The sequence below is a fragment of the Lepidochelys olivacea genome (genome assembly GCF_965140295.1).
Source record: "Lepidochelys olivacea isolate rLepOli2 genome assembly, chromosome: 16".
NCBI lineage: Eukaryota > Metazoa > Chordata > Testudines > Cheloniidae > Lepidochelys > Lepidochelys olivacea.
The window spans coordinates 24,699,903-24,723,674 of NC_140426.1; the positions used below are offsets into that span (position 1 = coordinate 24,699,903).

The following is a 23,772-nucleotide window of genomic DNA, read 5'->3' on the forward strand; positions in this document are numbered from 1 at the left end:
GAACATTCTAATGGATAAGAGCAAATGTAAATAAGGAATGCAATACAAAAAAAGAACAAACGTGCACATCGCCAACTAAGGTGTAAAAAATCTTAAGATGAGTATAATGCCATTGGGAAATTGCTAAAAATACGTTAGCTGTTAGGTGAATGCAATGCCCAGCATACCGGATTCCCTAATACAGACCTCAAAGTAGGTACTTTAAAACCAAAAAAGCAACATTACATCTGAGTCCTACATTAAGTAGCTGAGACATCTCTTCCAACCACACAGTTTGCTTAAATCTGCCACTATTAAATGAAAACCATGTCAGATATTCAACAGTTTAAATGAGACAAACAATTAATACCATCCTTGATGGTTTGATTCTTTTATTATGCTAAACCTGCAAAAAGGATTCCCTTATTTGCAAATTCAATCCAAGAAGTGAGGAAAAGGACAAACATTAGCAAAGTGTTCACTACTATTAAGGATTTTTCTCAGGTGGGCCCACCTGTTTTTTCCTTCTGTAAAATAAAGTGAAGAGTGAATAACATGATAAAGTGTTTTAATACGTTTCAGTGTCTCAGGATTGGCCTCTTAAAATCAAGGAGTGTTTGTGCATTTCAAAAGAACAGTGTAGAAGACTGCATTCTGGAATACGTTATAGAAATTGGTGAACAGAATAAAACATTAAATAAGGCTGGAAAATACCTTGCAATGATACAGAAATACCGTCGCATTTTCCCACTTAGTTTAAAAGGAATACTCAGTACACAGTCAGTGCATAGCATTAAAAAGGAGAAACTAGAAGTATATGTAAATGCAATTCATATGCACCACTTTATAGTGTACACCTATGAGAACTGAGAAAGTTTTATGACTCAGCATACAGCAGCTAAAGGGGTTCAGAGATTCCAGACCAAAATGGTAACCCAGTCATTCACATTCTATATAGTCTAGAACAAAATGCAGCTAATCTTGCAGACTTTAAATATTTTACTATTCAGAACTAGGCAATATCAAAACCACCCGTCTTCCAGGAAAAAAGAAAGAAAGAAAGAAAAAAGAAATAATACAAAACTGATTGAATGGCTTGTAAAAGCAACAGTATTTTACAGAACGATAACAAATGCAACATTAGGGTCTCCCCCAGACTGTTGGCATTCGGTTATTAGAGTAGATTTCTCTTGTATTGCAATGCAGACAGCCATTTTAACACACTAGAATAAGAGAGCCTCCAAGGAGGCTATAGGAACAAAACACGTATACTGAGAGAATCTGGATAGAGCCTCTCAGGAATTTCCCATATGTCCACAACTGCTTCTTTTACTTAAGCAAAGACTTAATGGTGACAAACTCACTTTTGAGTAGGTTTTTTTAAAGCAACCTGTGTCCAAGTAAAAAACCAAAACCCAACAACACTTAAGTAACACAAACAAAAATGATCACTGTAAAGGTAGCAGTTTTTATAAGAAATGCCAACCTTAAGCATTGAAATGTTTGAGGTCATGGTGGCCAGAGAGAAATGTCTTGCAAAATGCAAATCAATAAATCCTTTAACATGTTCATTGCTTTATAGTACATCACATGATCCCACCCCCCATTTGTGTTCTCAGCAAAAGTAGGAACAAAGTTCATGACTTTTCAGACAGGATGAATGAGGGAGGCTGAGCCCTGAACACGGTGATAAGAGCTCAGCTGCGTCAAGGTGGCACTTAGTGCTTCCAAAAATACAGCAATGATAGGCAGCTGTCACCTATTTTCTAATGTTATATCACTTACTCAGCAATATTTATAGTTTGTGATTTCTGCGTACAGACACGTACGGTGGCTTTACCAATCTGAAACCAGGCCTCCTAGTCAATGTACTACTGTATGACTTGGAGAACTCAAGAGCTGGGAATATTTATGCCCTGATTTTTGTTCTCTTTTTTGTAATAAAATAAGATACTATTACGTCCAGTTCAAATACTGCCATCTAGAACATTTATACATAATATTAACATACAATTACGGATTAACTGGGAGATAGTTTAAGAACTCCATCAAAAGACATCTTCCGATGTCTTTGTCTAAAAACGGAATTGCTGGTGCTTCCAGTTTCCCACTGGAGACAGAGGATCGAGCCCTGAGCTGCAGGAGGCTTTGCTCTGTGCTGGAGTTTTGCTGTAACTGGGAATTGTAATGAATTTTGTACTGAAGAAGTCCCTGCTCTGTGGGTGGTGGTAGTGGGGTGAGTGTAAAAAAAAAAAACCCCAAACCCTACAACAAAAGCTGATAAAATTGTGTAATTAGTCAAGTGTATATATTGCTAGACAGGCTATTAAACAAACTCAATTTAAGCCCAGTGGATTAACTCAATACAAACCACAAGTCTTGGTTAGTTTGCTGCACACTACATATGTAAGCAAAACATTATAAGCAATATGTGTAATTGAAGAAATTGATCTGAACACTGTTCACACAGGTAGGAAGCAAAAACTACATGCTGCGTCATGTTCCAGGCTGTGCCTGGGACTGTGAGAATACAAGGGAGGGAATGAGCAGTTTCTGGTTCAGTAGTTTCTTGAAAAAGCTGTTTGTGAAAAAGAAAAGAATAACCTAATAACCTGAATGCTCTGGCCGGTGCAAGAGTCACTGGAGTTTTCACTGACTGCAGGCAAGAAGTCAGCTAGGATACCAGTGAGAAACCATAGCGAGTAATGGGACAATGTGGGGGTTCATCAGCAAAATGGACTCCAGCCAGTAGCACTGGTATGTGAATTCTAGAAAAGCAGGTGTGTTTCCTGTGTCTGTAACTTTCCATATAAAGAAACATGTTTTGGTGCTGGCTCAAATAATAATAATATTAAAATAAAAAATCCACCTCCCAAAAGAAAGAAGATAGGGTGGGGCATTATTCAAAGGTTTCCCATTGCTTTCTGAGCTGTTCTACTTTACCTGGGGTGGCTGAAACCTCCTGTTTTGTCTTTTTTAACAAATCTTCAAATGGATCTTTTGTCTCCTCAGGCTTTGAGGGAAGTAACACTGACTCTAAGCCCTTCGTGGGCCTCGGGGGAATCAGAGGGGGGTCGTTACAACTTAGCGCCAACCCTGGCTTGACATCTATCTTGCAGCCAGAATGGCTCGCTGGTAATGTTCTGATTTTAGAAGGACCACTTAAACGTGCTGGCTGCAGAGAGCTGGCTGGGGAAGGGTTCCGGCTGTGCCGCAGGAAGGAACTAGCCTGTGGTGTTGTCGCAGCCTGGCCAAACAGGGGGGGCCTGGGCAACGCTGAAATGTTTGGTTTAGGTCGCTGTGGTTGGTAAAAGCCAGAATTAGGTGCCATGAAGCTGGAGCTATAAGTGTGACCTACAGGAGGGGTAAAGGGCCCCCCTGGGGGCCTGACCAGCGATATCGTCAGGGCTGCTGGCACTGTCTGTGTAAATGGGTTGAGGGATGGCTGCAGAAATGGCGGTGCTGAAGGAGGGTATCCCAGCGGCTGGGTGAATGGTGCCGGCGGAGGAGATGCAAAGTCGCCCACCACTGAAGCAAAGCCAGCAGCAGAGCTTGGAGAGGCTGAGCTCTGCATACTGCGAGAGTCTTGCTGGGGTCCCATGGTTTGCCAGCTGGTTGTTTTTAATGGATCCAGCAGACTAAGAAGATAGTCACTTTCACTACCGGCATTTTCCGTATTAACCTTGACTGGCTGAAGCATCGCAGTCGTTCTGCTGGAACTGGATAGAAGCTGAGAGGGGTGAGGGGAATAAGTTACTGACTGTCTGAATTCTGGGCCAAGGGACACAGTCCCAGCTCCAAGGGGCCCCTGCATGAGCTCTGAAACCAAGTCGCTATGTCCCATAGTGTAGGTGTTCACTGCATCTGCTGTCCCAGCTGGAATCTGGGGTTTGGCTGGTCTGGGTGCAGGTGGTGGTGGGACTATCCCTTGCTCAGGAGTTTTTCTGCCCTGTGGTCTAGGGATGGTGATGTTCCCTTGAACAGTCGTGTTCCCTTCCTCCTTTTCTGCAGGCACCAAGATGCTGTCTCTGCTCCGGGGTCTCCGTGGGATTGATGGGATGGTACCAAAAGAAGTCAGGGGCCTCTCTGGTGAGCTTTGGGAATATTTGGTAGGAATAGCCATGTCATCATGACCCATACTCCACAGCTTGTTGTAGGGATGAGAGAGTTTCATTGATGGCACAATCCTGCTTGTCTCAGATTCACCAAGATCCATCCTCTGCCAGAAAGTACAAGACAGATTAACATCTCCTGCTCAGCACAGACGTGAACAGCACAGCAATAGGGGGCAACACGGGGGCTGGAGAGAAGGATGCACACATGCTGCAAGCATTTGCAGGTGAGGGACAGAGAAAAGATTGTGGTTTAGGTGTGAGGACAGGAGACGGGAAGTCAGGCCTCTGGGTTTTAGTTCCAGCTCTGCCACGGATAGGTTGTGTGACATTGGGCATATCCCTGCACCTTCCATTTCCCAAATGTAATCGGCACACAGTGAAATCTACTTACGGGGGAAGTGGAGGAGACCAGGCTCAAAAGCTTTAATTAACATACAGCAAATGCTCTGCAATACCTGGATATAAGCCATTAAGTATCATTATAGGAGTGATGCTACATGCCTTTGCTTGGTGTTGCACAAGATGTCAAAGGGTCTTTGTTTTAGTTTTGCACTTGCTAAGAAGGCTATTCAGGAAACATGCTGCATAAACAATGATGAGACTTTACAAATTGATTCCCCCTTTTGACTCATGTGGGCCAAAATGCAGTCAACTCAGAAATGAAGGGACCGCGAAATCTCCTGTCCATCCCAGGTACTCATCTGGCCCCCATTGCTGTAATATCAGATTGCCTCAAAAGCTTTACTGTATTTATGGTCACAAATTCTTGTGGGACTATTATCCCCAATGTACAGATGGGGACCTGGGGCACAGAAAGGCAAAGTGACCAGGCTGTGGTGGAGCAGAGATTTGAACTAGGGTTTTCCAAGTCTTATGCTAGTGCCCTAACTACTGTACCATCCTTTCGCTTCCTAAACTGCTTAGTATTTGCATTGCTGAGCACCAACCTCAAGGATATCAATGTACTACAGCTGGGGGACAAGGCAGATTCTGGGAAAAAAACCCTTGTAAATGGATCGGGATTTCTGCTTTGAAAATGAAGGTCTCGGTTCCTCCTTGCTTTTATGTTGCAACAAAAGACCACAGACATAATCTCTCATTCAGAAATAAATCTTCTGAACACACTGGGAGAGGATGGGGGAAATGGATGCATTTACACTGAAATACAGAATTCTTTCTTACAGAAGGCTGGCTGATGGAGGGTACTTTAATTCTGCAGAAGCCCTTCCATTCTTTATCATTTACCTTGTATAAAATCATGCCCATACCTGATAATCAAAAGTACATTGCAGCACACCCTCCTCTTTGGGGGTCCTTAGGTCTTCCAAGCTTTTGGCTTGGCTGAGAGGTTGAGGCTGTTTTTCCACCTCTAAATTAGTGAAAATGTCCTCCAGGAGGTTAACTTCTGTGACCTTGTCTGGCGTAGGAGGGTTTGGGGGCAGAGCCTCCTCTGCTTTTTCTGGACTGAGAACCTCTTCCCCATCGGCACTATCAGACTCTTTCAGGGCCCGGTATGGCTGAGGCCTAAGAGACAAAAATGCTTTATCACCTCACATCTAGAATTATTTTATTTCAAATCCTTTTTGAAGCGTGCAACATTTCAAACTAGGAAGTGAATCCCCAAGAGTGATCTCAGCATGGATACACCTGTCATGTGACCCTTACGGTACCTCCTGTAGGGGCTGGCTTGAGCCCATTGCATTGGGTTGAATTCTGAACATTTTAGACTTATTTCCCTTTTGTTGCACTTTGAAACTAACATACACATGGGCCTAATTTAGGAGACATGAGGGTTTAAGGTGGAATGTTTTCAAAAGTAAGATTTTCTTCTAGGTATCATTACTACTTAGATTATCAATACTTTAAAACATCCGCATGCATTTACTTTCACTACAGATGATGCTGGTTGACTTTTTGCATTTCCGTTGTGATGATGAAAACAGTTTAAATCTGAATTGTGTTAACTGATCTTTCAATAAAACATTCAATAAACACATTTCTGTGAGCAGCAGCAAGAAAAGAATGGTTACTCCATTGCCTTCTCTTTTCTCGACAATCCTTCCAACACATCAAGAAAAGGTGGTCATGATAATTTAGCATCTTTATAAACCATGAAGTAGAACACAGGAATGAAGGGGATATAGAGAAGTTCAGTTTTAAAAGGACACTTACTGCCCCATTAAAAATTATTTTAATTTCCCTATCTTACAAATAGCTAATGAATTTTTAAAGTAAAAGTACACTTTTCACAATTTGTGCTGTTTACTTTTTACATTTCACTCAGCCAGGACAAATGAAATAGACAAGTCAGCATCACGTAATGGTTCTCAAAACTCTAGCACAATGCTGCAATGTTTGCAGGGGAACATTTGGTTGGTTTTTAAAAATCTTTTTCCACTGGAGTTTAGAAATATCACAGTCCAATTTCTTTACTTATAAGTTTATGAAAACTATATTTTTGGGGGGCAAATTACATTTGACAGTATCCCTTTAACAGAGGGAGTGTGGCTATACAGTGAGCAGAGGTGGAAAGAAAAAAAAGACTTAAGACTGGAGGATTTTAAATGGAGGAAGATGGGTACTGAAAAGGAAGGGTTGAACAGAAAGCAGCGATGATGCAGTTGAAAACTCACTGAGCAGAGCTGTATTTGAGCATGAATAATCTGACACTAGCTCTCCACTCTGGCTGCCTTTGAGCCCGCCCACAAGTAGAATATTGTAACGAGACCCAGTTGTTTTATGCAGGAAGTTGGATATTCCCAACAAGAAAGTGAAGTTGCAAATACGCCTGTGTTTTGCACACAGTTACATTCTCTAAATTCCAGCTAACTCAGCACTGAATGTAAGTCATGGGGTTTTCTTGCAGTAATTGGGAGTACTGTGCATAGTTTCAATGATTATACTGGTGTCATCTTATCAAGAGACACTGCAGTCCATGATGGGGAAATCTATTTTACATTTACAGCCAACCCCTGGGTTACTAGAATACACTGCTCACATGTACTTCAGAAAAACATTCCTTGAACACCATTAGATTTGCATATCAGTTCTGCGTATGGGAGAACAGCAGCATAATGTGCATCCAATTAATAATGAGACCTGACATGATTTCTGTGGTGAATGGCATTTGATTAGCAGCCAGTCTCTCAGTGGCATTTAAACAAGGCTTTGGATTAAGAGAAAATATTTGAGAGTGTGGGGAATGTAATGTGGAAGAATCCTTCTCTTTCTTTCCATATATATATAAAATATAAAAAATATAAAAATATATAATGCAAATTTATGAGCAAAGTGTACCTTGCTTCATTCATCATTACACAAACACTGGCATTCAACAATCGGTACAGCCATGAAATGATGCACAAGACAGAGGCACCCAGTAGTGCATATCTCTAGCTAGTGACTTCTCCTACAGCATAAAACTATTTCATGAGGGGCGATATAGAATGAATTAATTCCACATCTTGTGAAATGCAAGTTCAGGTTTGCATGAAGAGGAGTTGGGGCAACCAGGTGGGATTTATGAGGGTGGAAATGCAGCATAGTGTCAGTTACGATGACTCAGGTCCTGATCCAAAATCCACTGAAGTCAAAAGAGAGAGATCCACTGACTTCTGTAGGCTTTGGATCAGGACCTTAGTGAAGGCATGTGAACGCATGATCTTTCAGATGTGATCAGAATTTCCATCTTTAATCTCACACACAACTTGCTCACAACTCCTTTACATCAGCTCTTATTGGAAAAATACAACAGGGTGAATTAAATATTTCTGGGGTCTTCCCCCTACGTAAGCACACAAGTGCAGGATCTTCCTTTCTGTCCTCCGATGGCCAACCCATGGTGGGTCTTAAGTGTCCCGTGCCTTCTCTGTCATTATGGGGTAATCTTACCCACTACTAGAGGTCTCTGAACCCAACCTCCAATCCTCAAAGAGTCAGCTGCTCTGGCTGCCATTACGTTCCTCCCAACTCATTGCGGTGCTAGTTGGCCATCTGGGAGCAGGGTAAAATTCTCAATCATATTCTTGTTATTCCGAGTTTTGAATATTTCCACACATGTAGCAACAGCTAGGGCTACAGGTCACAAATCAGATGACCTTTGAGAGCACATTGACTCCTGGACACCACCATGTTAGCCCCTTCCCACAGGCTAGTCGTACACAGCTGCAGTTAGTCACAGGCAGGCTTGGTTTGGAGAAGCACTCAGATCTGACTGCATGTCATTCTCAGTGGTGGAAACTACTTGAGACCAGGCGCTGTCTATATTTCAGGCACTTCCTGCTCTTGGAGCAGACATAAATAGTCCAAGAACAGGCTTCCTCCCAAAATTTCAACACCTCATCCTCAGGCTTTGGGCACAACCAGGAATTGCATGGAGTCGCAAGAATGAACAGTATTTTGTAGGAATTAACTTTTTTTGGGGGGGGGGGTGGGAGGGGGGACCTCAGGTTTGGTCTGACTGGCCCATTAGGATCAATCTCTTGGATCACGGCCTTACCGCTCGCTGCCCTCCTGAGAGGTATGTTCAGAGTGCCAATGACAACTAGAGGTGTGTATTACAAGTCAGTCTGCACTTCACCCCATGTGAGCTTTTTTCTGCCTGATTATTCCAATTCTGAAGATGTGGGAATACTTTATATAGGTCTGTTTCATTCTGTTCTATGGACCAACTTCATGGAAACTGACAGACATGCCAATTTTCAAACGTGGGTGCTTTTGAAGGATTTCAAAATCCTACGGCTGATGACCTAATCAATATACAGGTGCCTCAAACAAGCATTTATAATCCAAAATGTTGATATGGGCCTCTAAGTTCAGGATTTAGACATCCTCTGCAGGAGTCTTTGTTTGAAAATTGGGCTCAAAAGTGTTAGAGAGGTTTAGGAATGAACTTAGCAGTTACTATTTACCGATAAATAAGTACACATATGGTATCTCTCTCTCACACACATACACTCACTCACTCTAAGATTAAATAAAACTGCACACTGATTTATGAAACTCAAAGCATTGTAACTGTTACCATCATGAAGAATGATTTCTGGGACTGTATTTGAAAATGGAATTTATAAAGAGTAAAGTCAAAAGTTCTTGCCATGAAGTACTTTACATTAAGTTAATAAAATGGGAGTTCAATTAAGGGCACAGACAATAAGCAAGATCAACTAACTACTTGTTTTATTTCCTGTGTAATTTTGGGTCACACTGCACACTGAGACGCCTTGGAAATCCTCTGGCTTTGGGAGGAACCTGAGGGTTACTCCTCCAGGAGCCACTGAGGACCTGGTATGGGATGAAACAGAGAGGCTGGAAATAAGAGGGTGGAACTAGAGAAGGTTGACGACTGCACTGAAGCATAAGAAGCTCACAAGACAACTCACAACATACAAGTAGCCCTGGATGCAGAAGAATGGCAGAAGAGCAAAGGGTCTGAGCAGGAAAACAGGAGGGGAAAGCAATACACTGGAAAGAAAAGCTAAATGGAGGGTCACCTCCCACACAGCCCAAGTCACCAATAACACGATAAGTTGTGCACCCACATTGTGGGCAACAAATAGCACAGTGCTTCATGCAGAACACATGCTCTTGCATGCCTCAGAGAATCAGAACAGTCAAGCAGGAGAAATATTAATACAGTCATCAAGTGCTATAAAAAGATTTAAAAACTCTTAAAAATCCAAGCATAGAAGCAGGCAGCCTTGACTGGTGCAGATATCGCCGTTCAAAGCCTGAATTAATACAATGAAAGAATAAAGACTAGACCATTCAAAAGGAGCAGAGAAGAAAAAGTTTTCAGAGAAGGCAGAGACAGGATCCTCTTCCTGCTGAAATTCATCACCAGAAGAGTCCTCAGAGAGGAAGACTGTATAGTGTCGCATGGGCTTTACAAGGCTGAAGGAAACAGGAAGAGAAAAGGAAGTTATCAAGTTGTCACATTCAAAGTTGCAGAGAGGAGAGAAAACCAAGCAATTCAGGTTCTAAGTAATTTTTGAACTCAACTGACTGCTCCAGTGCCTGAATGCAATATGACTCAATGGGGTAAGTGTGCAGCTTAACTTTGCAGGCTGAACATACTGTTTTTCTAGACCATCCAGTACTGCTGCCTCTTGGGAAAAGGTGCTGGGACCTGCAGACCCATCACCACTGTAAGTGGAGCCAGGATGGAAACCAGCCTTCCCACCACAATTTCCATCCAACAATCTGACCTCCTTCCAAATTATTCCTTTGAGTTGTTCTCAGCTTCATTGTACAATCTAATGACACACAGGTTGAGATATCAAGCAGGATAAGCAGAAGAGAACTGCTCAAGTGGGTAAAGAGGGACAAATATCCACAAAATGTTTGACAAACCTCCTTGTCCCAAAGCCACACAACTAATTGTACCAGGAAGTGCTGCACTACTTACCTACACCTTGCTCTCTCCAGAAATGCTGCCTGCTAATGTCTTAATATTGGTCTTAAAATTGCTCCGATTTGAGGTATTGTTGCTACCAGGTGCTGCTTTAGAAAAGGGGTGTATGTACTATACACATACTGTATAGTACGTGTCTACATGAAATATTACCCTCTCCCCCATTAGTTATATACTGTAATACATACACAGTCTTTCTGCTGGAGATGGTGGTTTAAAGTTTTTGCAAGTAAGATTTTACAGTGAGTCTTTTTATCTGTGAGACGTTGTTTAAACATTTATTTGTTATAAAAATATGTGTCTTGTCCAGCTGATCCTATGAGCTGTGCCTACATGTAAACATACATTATATCTATGTCTCTGTGTGTTTGTAGATAAGTAGATTGACGATAGGCATATAAACACACAAACTATATAATAAACAATACACAGATCAGAACTCCAGGTCTGATCTTTTGCCCACTAAAGTCAATGACAAAGTTCCATAATGAAGAAAACACCATAATTCGGTGTGCATATGTACAGCTGGCTATCTGTATAGTAAGGAGAAGACATGGGGGGAAAGAGAAAGCATATAACTGAGAATGGGACATAGAACAGGTATTTCAGGGACGCTGATTTTGTGGATACTTTTCCATTAATAATTGTTGCTGCCAGTTGCTTTTTTTATTTGGTTTTGTTTAATCTTAAAGAAGCTAGATTATTCTTTTCACTGTTAAGCAGAAATGATTTACTGAATGTGCTCCAGGGCAAATGAAGTGGATACTACTGCTTTAAACATTCAGAGTGATCCTGAGTTGAAAAGTGGAGGAGATGGCAGAGTGCGCCCATGTTGGAAATATACTGGATACAAAGGAGAAAAGAGCAATGAAAAATTAGCAGCAACCAGGAGAGAGTGCATGTATGTAGTACAGCATAAATCTGTCATTCCTCTCTGGAAGGCTAAGCCACTTATTAAACATTAGCATGTAAGAACTCTTGGAAATATTTTTAGAGCATTTTAAAGAACTAATAAGTCCCAAATAGAAACTTAAAAAAAAAGATTCAATTTTAAACTATTAACCGTAGAGCTCTGCATTTTAATCTCATGAGCCTTATCGTACAGCAGTGTGTTTGGGCCCGCTTTTCATTCCGAGACGACTTAAACAATGAAAGGCGGGGAAGGGGAGGGAAGGGAAAATAAATCATAGAGGGTTATGAAAGCATGCGTCATTTTCAGCCATCCCCATGAGGTCTCTGCCCAACTACATTCATTTCATCTGCTGTACACAGCTGAGTAAGATCCCAGCTATCTCCATGAACAGCGATACACTATCAGAAGCACAAAGCCATAGAGAAAATCAAAAGACAAGGACCTGATCCTGCTACCACTGAAATCAACAGCAAAACTCCTACTACTTCAGTGGATGCAGAGTTGGGCACAGTATGTACAGTGAGGAGCAGGTTCTTATCTTGTAGATGATGGAACCACATTTGCACATTAAATTAGAGCAGTTTATGTTGTGGGCTAATATGTTGAAATCGGAAGAGGACCCAAATAAGGACGGGGGGGGGGGGGGGAGACTTGTTGGCCTTATGGCACAGGCATATTAAAGCCTGGTGGCTCTTGTGTTCGAGATCAGTCTTCAGTGTTTTCTTAGTTCTGTTGTCCTGACCACTATTGTGAAAGATGGGCTGAAAGAGCATGTCGAAAAGAGGAAGAGAGTTGGGAGCTGTGGGCAACAACAACTCAAGAGGGTGTGAGATGCCCACTGTGATTTTTGTGATAAACATTTACTCACAATTAGGCCAGAGTAACTGGGGCTGGGGTGTGCACAGCTGATCAGATTATACTGTAGTCTGTGTTACTCCAATTGGAGTGGTCACATGAGCTGTTCCTCTCTCCTCATGCTGTAATGGACATTCCAGGGAAAGCAAAGTGCTGGCGCTGAAGCAAGCTACATTTGCTACAAAACGTTTGAAAAACTCCTCCAGGCACTAGTTTTACATATGCAAGAACATTTCAATGAAGGTTAGAAAAGGGGCTAACAAAGACTTTTATAGTCAAAAACATTTTAAAAAATGCTTCATCCTTTCTTGACTTATGTATAAACACTCCTTTTCTCTCTCATACATGGGAATTACCACTTGACAGTAGCCCAGCAAACCTACTAGAGTTTCACAGAAATCAGAAGAAACTTGGAATTTCCACAGATTTTTGCTGAGGAATTCAACCTTTTGGTTATGTGCAGTTAGAGTCTGGAGGTTGTGAATTTCAGATAAGTCAGTTCAGTTCCTTTCCAAAGTGTTACTAACGACCTCCTTTGTTTGGCTAGGGTCTGTTTAAATTCAAGTATTTTTTTTTTAAAATGTGGAATTAATTCACCATGAAGGAATATCTAATTTGAAAGAGGTAGTTCAAAAGACAGACTGGTGGATCAGCTAATAAATTGCATTTCAGTGGAGATCAATATAAATAAGATGGAAGCTATAATGCCAGTTAATAGGCACTTTTTTTTTTTTTTTTTTTTTGCTTTAAGGCACCTTACATGACAAAGTGGGATTTCATAATAAAAACTTATTTAAATTCAGCTGCTGCTGTAGTTTCATAAAAGATTTTTGTCAAAGACAAGGGACAAACAATCTAAAATGTCCATGTTTAAATTTTTTATTAGCTTGAGGCAGTAGAATCAAAAAAAGAGTGCCTATTCCCTCATTAAACCAATTCAGCGACGATCCTGCAGTCTACCACCCACTACTTGCTAGGATTTCATACACAAAGAGCTGTCTCTGAAAAGGCAGGTCACAGCAAGCCCAGCTACAAGGCAGGCAATGCTGTAGTCTTAGAGGGAAAAAAGGATCCTGTCCGTCACAGCGACAACCCTCATCATCTCCACATGACTGCACCAGCTCCTGCCTACCTAATCTCTTAGCTGAGTTACCATGCAGATGACTTGCTGATCTCTTTCTAATGTTTAGTTTAACATGTCTTCAGTTAGCACTCGCATATGACAGTACTGACAGCTGTGGCTGTTCCTTTTAAAATATCATGTCAGAAACACAGTGCAATAAAGCCAGGGATGCGCTCCATGGCTCTGCGTACCATTATGATAGTATGGATTTATTTTTTAATGAGGAAGATCTGCATCTTGGGAGCTTTTTTCATGTGTCAGGATGCATGGACAAATCAGCAGCACATCACACCGGCCAAAAATGAAATGCTGACAAATGTAGATATTTCAAATTTAATTGACACCTAAATGTACTTAAGATAAAAATATAGAAAATCACTGAGCACTGGGGTTTGGGAATTAATGAAGGGAATTCTATAATAATTTAAAAGGTTATTTAATTTACAGGGAACTTTAATTTATATATATTAAAGTAGGTGCTTTGTTTCTTTCCCCTCTGATTATGCAGATCATGTTGTACAGGTGCAGCAGGGTGGACCCACTTGTATTGTTTTTCCCATGCACCGGGCATCCCAAATTTCACATATTTCTTGATTCCTGGAACAGCTGTGCAACTGCTCGAGGGAACTAAGGGTTTTGGTCCCTTTTAGGTGTAGTAAATATGAAGAGAATAAGGGGTTTGGATTTGTGGAGTGCTTGTTACCAATATGAAGTGGAGACCAGAGACTAGGGAAATCCCTATTTTGTCTCTCATTAAGAACAAAGCACAAATCCCGCACCTGTAATACTTTCCTGTAGAGTATGAAAAATCATTAGGCCCGGGTACGTACTACCAACAAAATTCCAGGATTTGCTTGTTTTTTTCTTTTGTATTAGCTTCTGCCATCTTGGCATGAGTTTATTGGTGGGAATGTTCCCAGGAGCATTGAATGTTAAGTGAATAGGCACATTTTTAATTGACAAACATTAGAATTCACCCTAGAAATCTGATTCTAAGAGTTACACTCATCCAATCAGGTAATGGAAACAATACCATGTGACCTGGACATCCAATGAGAGCTGACAAATTGAATTCTGTAAATTTTTAGTGAACTGCTCACACTCAATCTACAGAACAGGAAATATTAGAAGTCACCAAGTAATTTCTAATCGGGATAAGCTGAAGAAAGTCAGCATCTGCTCTAACAATTAACAGGAAAGAGTCTAATAAATTATTAGTTTAACATTATTTGCTTATCTCAAACAATACTAGCCTGCACAGAGCGCACTTCCACTGCAGAGATCAGATCTCTTTACAAAGGCAGGTTGTATGTTAGATGGAGGAACTGAATCCCAGAATTTCAGTTACTTGCCCAGTGTCACAGAGGAAGCTGGTGGCAGATCCAGGAATTGGACCCAATCTGAATCCTAGACCATGTTGCCTCACTAACCAACAGGATGTAAGGGGATCTTTGGAAGACTATGCTTTCATGTTGGAGTTTTGGATGAGAAGGGCCCTTGGTTGCATCTACATCCTCCCATACTGCTATCAAACCCATATGGCCTACCTTCTCAGTGCCACCATTCCTCTCTGGCCTTCTAAACGAGACTGGCATCATGGAACAAAAACATACAATGAACATACCAGTGACTTCCATAATTCTCTATAAGACAGAGGAAAAATGCCAGTAGGCAAGTTTTAAGGATGTTTTAGTTTTAAGTTTAAAGATGCTGAGTTTTGGCTGGAACTTGACACAGCCATGTTGGAGTCCCAGAGAAAGCCATCTCTTCTCACAGATGACTTCACATCATAATATAAGTACCATGGTCTCCAAACCATCTTTGCTTTATAGGAGTCAACTCAGAATTTGGACAGGAAAATATAAAATATAGAATACCATCAAGTTTTATTCTTAAGATTACACATATTCCACAAAATACTGAGGCTTGCTGTGCATGGAATTTGACGCTCTAGAGGATGTGAACAAAAAAGGACTAAGATTTTGGATCCGAGTGCCCGATTCCCATTAATTCTGATGAGCTGAGTGTCAAAAATCTCTCAGGTGTCTTTGGAAATCTTAGTCTAAATGTGCATCAGGGCTCAATGTGCCATTTTCTCTTCCTCCAATTTGCTTTAAAAAAACCAACCAAACCAAAAAAAAAAAAAACACCTTGCTCTTTTGATCATGAGCTCCTTCCCACTTTTTTTCAAATACCTTTGCAGATTCATCGTGTTGGGCAACCGACCTCAGAATTCACACAGTTTCATTGATGAATCAATACTCACTTGTGTGAAGCAAATAGCTTTGTCCTGCACTCCTTTTCCTACTTATAAACATCTGTGCTACAGGGGAGCAACGAATGTTACAATGTGTCACGTAAGAGTCAGGAATGGTTTTTCCTTAGACAGCACGCTTGACGGAACATTTGAAAGTATTTCTCAAGCACACTAGCATTAAGGGCAGCATTAGAATGACCTGGCATAATGACAGCACAGTTAACCCATGATTAACCTTGGCAGAACGGCACCATCTCCACAAAAGCGAGTCTCTGCATCAGTACAGACAGGGAACACACATCCCCCAAATCTAAAACCCTAACAACTATAGCAAGTCATGCAAAAGGATGACTGTGCTCCAGTCACCCTTGCTCCTGATTTGCTTAGTCCCATGATTGGCTTCGGTTTTCAAGGCATCACCTTCTTTGTGTCTAGCTTCCTCCATGACAGCCTTTCCCCATGAAGATCAAGAGGACAATATGTAGCAGATCTTTCTGCAATATTCTGCAGTGATTTTATTTATTCATTTTTGAGCCAGCTGCATTTGCTCAGTTAGGAAACAGGCTGGCTTAACAACCTCCCCAATAGATGTTCTTGCTTACAATGATGCTGTGCGATACCTCTGTACCGTACACAGTAATTTTTAGGTGGCAGAGGCTCTAAGAAGCTGGCCACAGCAAGTGAAATGTGCTTGATAAGCTACTTCCATTTAGCTGAGCCATCCTGCTAATTTCAAGCTAATTTCAATGTAATGAGCCCACTATCACACAGCAGCCAATTTTCATTCATACCGTACATGGGAAAGTCATTAGTGTATCTATAGTGAGTACTGCATAATTTCTGGAAAGTCATAATGAATGGCTGCTGGTGCGGTGATGTTGGTTTAGCCTGCTCAAGAGCCTTTCGACTTGCTGTTAATTGTGAGCTTAACCCTCTGCTTTTCCATTTTAATTTCTACCCACTCTGAGTGCCCTGGAATCCAGCTAGTCAATATTTAACATGAAGAAACCAGAACCTAGAGCTCTCCCTGGAAGCCCATTGTGTGCTTAACAGGCAATCTGGGTAGGTTAGTTGGATGCAAAACAGGTCTAACACACAATAAAAATGGCCTATACAAAGCCATAACTATTAGCATCAGTTCTCCATGCTGTAGGGTCAGAGATAGAGATAACCAGGATAGAATCAGGTTTTAAAACAAACATGAATTTTAACAGCTGCATCCCTCAATTATTTCTATGAAAATCTAGGTTAGCATTTAGAGTGCATCATGGATTACTTGTCTCCGCACAGGATGGTAACCCAAAACTTCCTGGGTTCTTGTATACCATGAGCTAGTAGTATCTGATCCTGGCTCTGCCTCCCTGCTGATTCACTGCATAGCCCTTGGACAAGTCACTTATGGCCTCATTGTCCGAGCGCTGAGCAATCAGTGCAAGTTCGAGGTGCTCAGCCCTTCTGAAAATTAGCTCAGCAACCTCTCTGCATGAATCTCCCTACTTGTACTGCACTGCTCCTATCTGGTGGGGGATTGTGAGGAATGTTTGCAAAGCACTCTGAAGATGAAAAATGCTGTATAAGGATCAAGTGTTTTATGTTTCTTTACTGGGGTCAAGGGAAACTCAGATGGGCCAGCTTCTGCTTTTTATTCCAGCGACAGAGCTTTCCTTTTGGATTACCACCAAGTCAAGCATGACAGTGCTAAAGAGTCCATAACAGCTGGTTAAATATTTACCATCAACACAATTTTTGATAATTGGCTTTTTGAACTAACCAGATTTTTTTTCAAAGAAAAAAAAGATCGTTTCTGTCCAAAGATTCTTTTTTGATGAAAATTTTGGAGAATTTTTTGTTGAAAATAAAAAAGCTTTAGGTTTTCAGTGGCTGAAAACCAGAAATTTTTCAGTTTGGGGATTTTTAATAAAAATCTGGAAAATCTCAATAAAAAAAATCAATTTATTGAAAAAAAATCATTTTCACTAACTTTTTCATGGGTGAAAAAATAATTTCCCCACAAACTCTAATAATAATATATGTGGGATAACAATGGCCTGCCATGTTGGAAACAACCCAAGAGCCTTTGGGAGGAGCCACCACTACCTTCCAGTTAGAACCCTTCAATGCTTTTTATTTTAGCTAATGATCCGCTGGAAAACAAAAACATGCCCTAGGGAAATAACAAGCTTTGCTCTTGCAGGCAAAGCGCAAACACACATCACTAGCGGTAGTACATGTCTCCATGTTAAATACGTGGCCTTGATAATGTAATGGCTGGAAAAGGGTGCCTGGGTGGCAACCGACTTTTCAGAGACTGGATGCCGTGCTACGACTTCAGAGGAGATCGTGCCGAGTGAGATTCATATTTGCTATACTCCTTTATCAGAGCTGAGGCCACATTTTTGTGTTTTTTGGTCTCCTCCAGCTAGGAGGAGGATGCAAGACCCATGGACTGGACTGGTATTTTAGAGATGTTGGAAAATGCCCCTTAGCCCAATGGGAGTAATTCAGAACCACTAGGCTAGTGGTGCTGAACGTACAAAACCTCCCACTGAGCGCAAGCTCCTCCTTAGAAAGACCTTCCACATATGAGCATCTGAGGAGATTCACTGTTCAGTAAACCATTCGCCGTAGCACTAGTGCAATTCAATGCTATTCTGGTCAAGTCCTGTTTAAGGAAAAAAATCACAACCATATGGACTAGGTTTCACAGAAATCTGTTTTGATCTACAATTAGCAGCAGCTCTAGGCCATCATTCTGTGTGTGTATTTCGCAGTGGGTGGGTGTGTTTGATTCTCCAGGTTTGTTGTGCTGCTTCCGGGATGCAGCGCGCAGCAGGTGTGCCATCCCACTTTTATACAGACATTTATTCTTATGCTGATTTGGGCTTTCCTTTTTCTTTCTTTTTAGTAGCAATGCAGAAGGGAATGCACAGTACCAACTTTCCCCCGTGGGTAGTGATAGAAATATATCCGCTGCCAAGTGGCATTGGCAGCCATTACAAAAGTAAAACAATTACAATAAAATTTTAATTGGTAGAAGAAAAAAAATGCAGGAAGCCAGCTGGTCTCCTGGTCCATTTCCTAATCCTGACTGCAGGTCCCTTGGCAAAGTGGTATCGCTCCCCCAATAGAGTAAGAGAAATGTAACTAGCGCTGTATAGCTGCATTTCATATATGGAGAAAGTGGGATGAGAGGCAGGCACAGGTTGAGAAGTGTAGCTCTGTTCTAGTTCATCAGAGAAGGCTACTGGTGCTTAGGGAGTTACGGGGAGAAAGATTTCCATTCCCACTTGTGTACATTTTCCAGTGAACAAGGGACTAGAATTAGGTCAAATAAATGGCCAGGCAGATTGATTGATTGATTGATAAGAGTCACTCTTTAGGGGGAGTTTTATATCCCGATGTAAGTGTTACAGGATTTCTGGCTGTTAACAAACCAACCATGTTAACAGCAGCTGTATGTGTACAGATCTCTGGGCATGTTTGGAGGATGCTTGTTTTAGTGTCAGTCTGATGAGATTGTTCAGTACAATGCATGTACCCAAACAGATGAGAAACAGAATAAACCAGGCTCTGCCCTGCAGGAAGGAAGCAAATGGACCAAATACCTGATCCCCCAGAGCTTCCCCAGGCAAGGGACCCATGGCTTTCAGGATCAGGTCTGCATTAGAGAAAGGGAGGGTTTTGAAGTGTACTATGTGCATTACATTGTGAAACGAAGAAAATGGGTCTATTTGTCAGAGACCCACGTCACTCCCAATAATGCCAATAGGAATTATGAGCACACATCATGGGGGTGGGAAAGGAAACACACACATCGGGGGCTTTGAAAGTGTGGGTTTTTCTGATTCAGGTTTGTTTTGTTTCATTATTATGTCCAAAACACACTCTGCCCTTCCCACGGAAAAGCCCCATGGAAACACAGAGTATTATTACTGCAGGTCCTACTGCAAAATCTCCATTTCCACACATGTTAGAAACCTGCTGATCACAATTCTGCTTGCATGCAAAGTCAGCATTACATGCAGCAGGCCTGCCAGGGAGGGAGGAAGGGTTCGTCAGATGGGGAAGCTCTCCAGGAAGCAGAACTGGTGAAAGGCTATGAAACAGAAGGAGGGAAAACATAAAATCAGAAACACTCTCACCACAAGCTGGGCCAAGAGCACATGTGATCGCTGGCTGCATTGTGCTCCTGGCAAAAGGAGTGGCAACATTCAACTGCTATGAGTGTGATCAGGAGGAAATGTAAATCCTTTTGCACAAATATCCTTCTTCCCATAAACCAAGATATTCTCTCTTTCTATCTGTGTTGCTCCTCATGTGTCTCTCACACCTTCCTACTCTCACTTTATAGGTTGCAGCATGATGCAGACTATAGACCGAGGGGGGGATGCATGCAGCACCCTGTGTGGAAGATGCTGCTGTGGAAGGGTCACTTTGCTATCGTGAATGGCTTATTGCTCGGCATTAAGAAAGAAGTTATTTTAAATTTTAGAAACACTTTCACTCTGAGGAGGCTTGGAATGATTCTTAGTTATTGTTGGTGACACTGTAGCACCTAAAGATCCCCATCTGGGCTAGGACCCCACTGTGTGAAGCTCTCTGTGCACCTACCGGACTGCATGATCCCACCTGAAAAGCTGAGACCTTCATTTAAAGATGAAACACAACAAGTGAGTGTAGCAAAGAACAGGGTGGCAGGGGATGGGGAACAGCACCAGGTGGTTTCACAGCGTTACACTGTGATAGCTCTGGCTGAAACATTTAAAGATTTTTCTCCAACCATTATTTTAAAAAAAAGTTCCCCATCGCCCATAACAAACTCCAGAGCCTGGCCTCCCACGATATTTCTCCCCCTGGGAGAACGCGTCCACTTTCTATTGTTTTCAGATAGCAACGTATTTATTTGCCTGCTCCCACCCACCCACCGACTCTCAGTCATCCCTCTGACTTAGCATTCCTCGTTCTTTTAGAAACACACCTGACTTATCCCTACAAGGCCCTCCGATGACAGGCTGTTCCCCTACGTAAGCCCCTCCCCCTGGATGCCTGGCAGACATCAAGCTGCAAGGGTATTAGGACCCCAGGGTTTCTTCTGTCCTTCCTGCTAAGGACAGGAGCGAGTCCTGGCGGGAGAAGGCCTATCCAATTACACAGCACATGTGACGTTCCTGAGCTATAATGGGGCAGTTGGGCCTTTCCCATTGCTTAGCCCTCTGCTCTTTGACCCCCTCTCTCCTGCCTCCTCCACCTAACAGCCAGTCTCCTGATCACACAAAACAGCTCACGGAATCTGGAACTAACGGCTTCCTCAGGGTTCCAGAGGCTGTCAACGTGCTGCCCCTGATGCTGCTGGGACGACTTGTCCCCAGTGTCTCAACTCTGGGGAGAGTGAGGGTGGGGCTTCTCTTGCTGAAACTCAACAATCACTGCTTAAGGAGCAACTGTCTGACAAAATAGGACTATTCATTTGTTCTCCTGGAAGAGGGTTCTTCACTCTCCTGTCCTCAGGCAGCAGTAAAGATAAACCATCCCTGGTGCTTACAGGTGGAACACAAGTGGCCCCACGAGCTGTACAGGCACTTCCACAAGCAAGGTGGCAATTGGTATTTGTACAGTAAGAGAAAGGGCCCAGTTCCAACTCAGGCATGCTGCTGCTACATCACCATCACACACTGAGCTCCTGCCCGCTGCCCCAGTGTATGATGCTATTGCACATACAGTTCAAAGCTGAACTGGCCTTGTTTTGCTGCCATATTGCTATGCAAACTCACATCTAATTAGCTGTCCTCTGAGTCTCCGTTGGCATTATTGCCTTACAGGTTACTCACACCCACTGACTCTGCGTTTTTCATGATATCTGGACAAAAGCCTCACATGTTTTAAAGCTGAATCTCATTTTCTTACATTCCATTCACATTTCTAACCTGTCTGGGTCCCACTGTTTTTGTTCCTCTGACCTGAATGGTGTTTGCAACTTCTGCCAATTTGGTATCATCTGTAAGTTTCATTAACAGGCTATTCATTTCCTCCTCAGCCCATTCATGAAGCTGATGGAGGCACTGACCAGAGCACCAAATGGAATCTGCCTCTGTAGAGGCGGGGAAATAATTTCCTGTTGGTGTTTGCAAACTTTTAGGTTTCACCACCAGGTAAAACAAGAGTTCACCCTTACAAAAGAGGGATAAGCTGACTGGTCATTGAAGAGATAAACAGAAGTCAAATCTGTATCAGTTGGAAAGGCAGAGGTAAATTACAGGTGAAGAGTAAAAGAGTATTCTATTCAACTCTGCCTACATCTGGCCTCAAGAGAAATCTGCCCAGCAAGGAACTCTTCTTTGTGTATTAGAATGATATAGCAGAATACAATACAGAGAAATGGGCCAAAAACAAGAGAGAAAATCAGTGTAGCTTTTAAAAACAAATCCTATCTTTGTGGTTTCCTTTAAGAGAGAGACAGGAGCACTCTCCCCTCCTAGGAAATACAAAAGATAATGGCTTGTAGAAAACGGTCTTAAGGTCCTCTCTTTAATTAGGGTCAGCTATTCTTTTAAATGTTTTTCAATTATTTAAAATGCTGTTCTGGGGTAAATAGTGAGGAGGGAGGTCAGGATTAACGAGTCTCCTCCTGTTCAAAGGCACCTGCCCAACCACACTTCAAAGTCTCAAGCCATTTACATTAGCTTTCTTATTAAACAAAAGATACTATATATTTCTGACACCACCACGCAGCTAATCCTCACTGATTTGTTATCTTGCCCGGGGTGATACTCAGGAGCCGCACATACCATGTTCTCCAGTGAAGATTTCCATCTTCTGTCATAGCACCTTGAGAGCTGCATCTGCCTCCTCTTTCTTTTCCCATTCATCTCTCCAATGCCAACATTTTTTTGTTAGAATAACGTTTACAAGGTGTCTGGTCTATTATAATATTGTAGTATTAACTGGCTGGCCAGAGGCTCCCTATGTTTGCAGAAGTTTGTCCTGCCAGCTAAAGTTGATGACAGGAGAGAATGAAAATACATCTAACTGCTATTGTGACATGACATTTGGATTCGGAGAAACACTGAAGATGGGACAGATCAGAAAGAGATTCAGAAAAATACTGGCACCACACATCAAATGTCACTGGCACTAGAAGCTACTCCCTTCCCAGCCCTAAGCTCCTGCTGGTCATTTAAAATGTAAAAAAAACCCTCTTACAGTGAAATGCCAAAATGTAATTCTTTGTTAGTCCACATGCCTAAAGAACAGGTCAGTTTAAGGCTGCAAAGAGTCATCAATATTGTTTGCATTCACAGCCATTTCCACAATACAGCAATTTAGTGATTTGTTCAGTTTCAGTGGTTGAATTTTTAGGAATCTCTAGCAAACTAACTGCAAAAAATTAAAATTTAGAATAAAAATGGTAATATGTATTTAATTGCTGTGTATAAGTGTAAAATACTGGTGAGCTTTTTCAACTAAATTTCTTGATTTCATATTGTTTTGATTCTTTTGCAACATGAAATGTAAATAAAGTTTAGAAGCAAGTCACACTGAATGATGTCAGGCAGCTTAATCCAAAAATGTGTAATCCTTCCTACAAAATATGCATGGTGGTTACACTAATTCCTTTATCCTATCCCTGTAGTCTGTTAGTCATACAACAATTCAAGGATCAGCATGTTAATGAAATGATTCACAAAATATATTTCCTTAAATAAAAATGAACACTATAAACTTTTTGCAAGGAGAGCCTTCCCATGAAGCACCATATACCATTCAAACCCTTGTGCAGGACTGGCTTGCAATCTATTCCACAAGAGGGCAATCATATTCCACTATAAAATGTATAGGATGAATATGGCTCAGTTTAGAAGTGACCAGTTATTTCCATCTGAACGCAAACTGCTAAATACCTCCCCATTCTGCTGTGTTTGGGAAAAGTGAAACAAATATCTAATTTGAGATGACACTCACTCTCTCTTCAGAATTGAAAATAAATACGTTTACAGAAGCTAAGTGTTTTCTTGTTCCAAGTTTTTGAATAGTTTCAGATTTAATAGTTATCCTCAACCTGAAATACTGAAGGTATTTCACTGCCAGGATACCCAATTACCTCAGATTAGAGAACAAACA

General features: G+C 41.6%; 1 protein-coding gene across 3 annotated transcripts in view; it reads right to left on the reverse strand.

Annotated features, from left to right (window-relative positions):
- Window positions 1–23,772, reverse strand: part of DENND1A (DENN domain containing 1A) — a 421,747-nt gene that overhangs the window by 56,870 nt on the left and 341,105 nt on the right. The window contains exons 21-23 of one of the 3 annotated variants that reach the window (XM_084650293.1): window positions 9,858–9,986; window positions 5,363–5,618; window positions 1,946–4,198 (exon numbers count right to left, since the gene is read on the reverse strand). The exons of 1 other annotated variant lie outside the window; for it this stretch is intronic. In XM_084650293.1, the coding sequence (XP_084506419.1) occupies window positions 2,879–4,198; window positions 5,363–5,618; window positions 9,858–9,986 (1,705 nt within the window). In that variant the 3' untranslated portion in view covers window positions 1,946–2,878. Of the gene's footprint in view, window positions 1–1,945; window positions 4,199–5,362; window positions 5,619–9,857; window positions 9,987–23,772 lie in introns of those variants that run through there. One more of the 3 variants, XM_084650294.1, reaches the window with a different exon arrangement.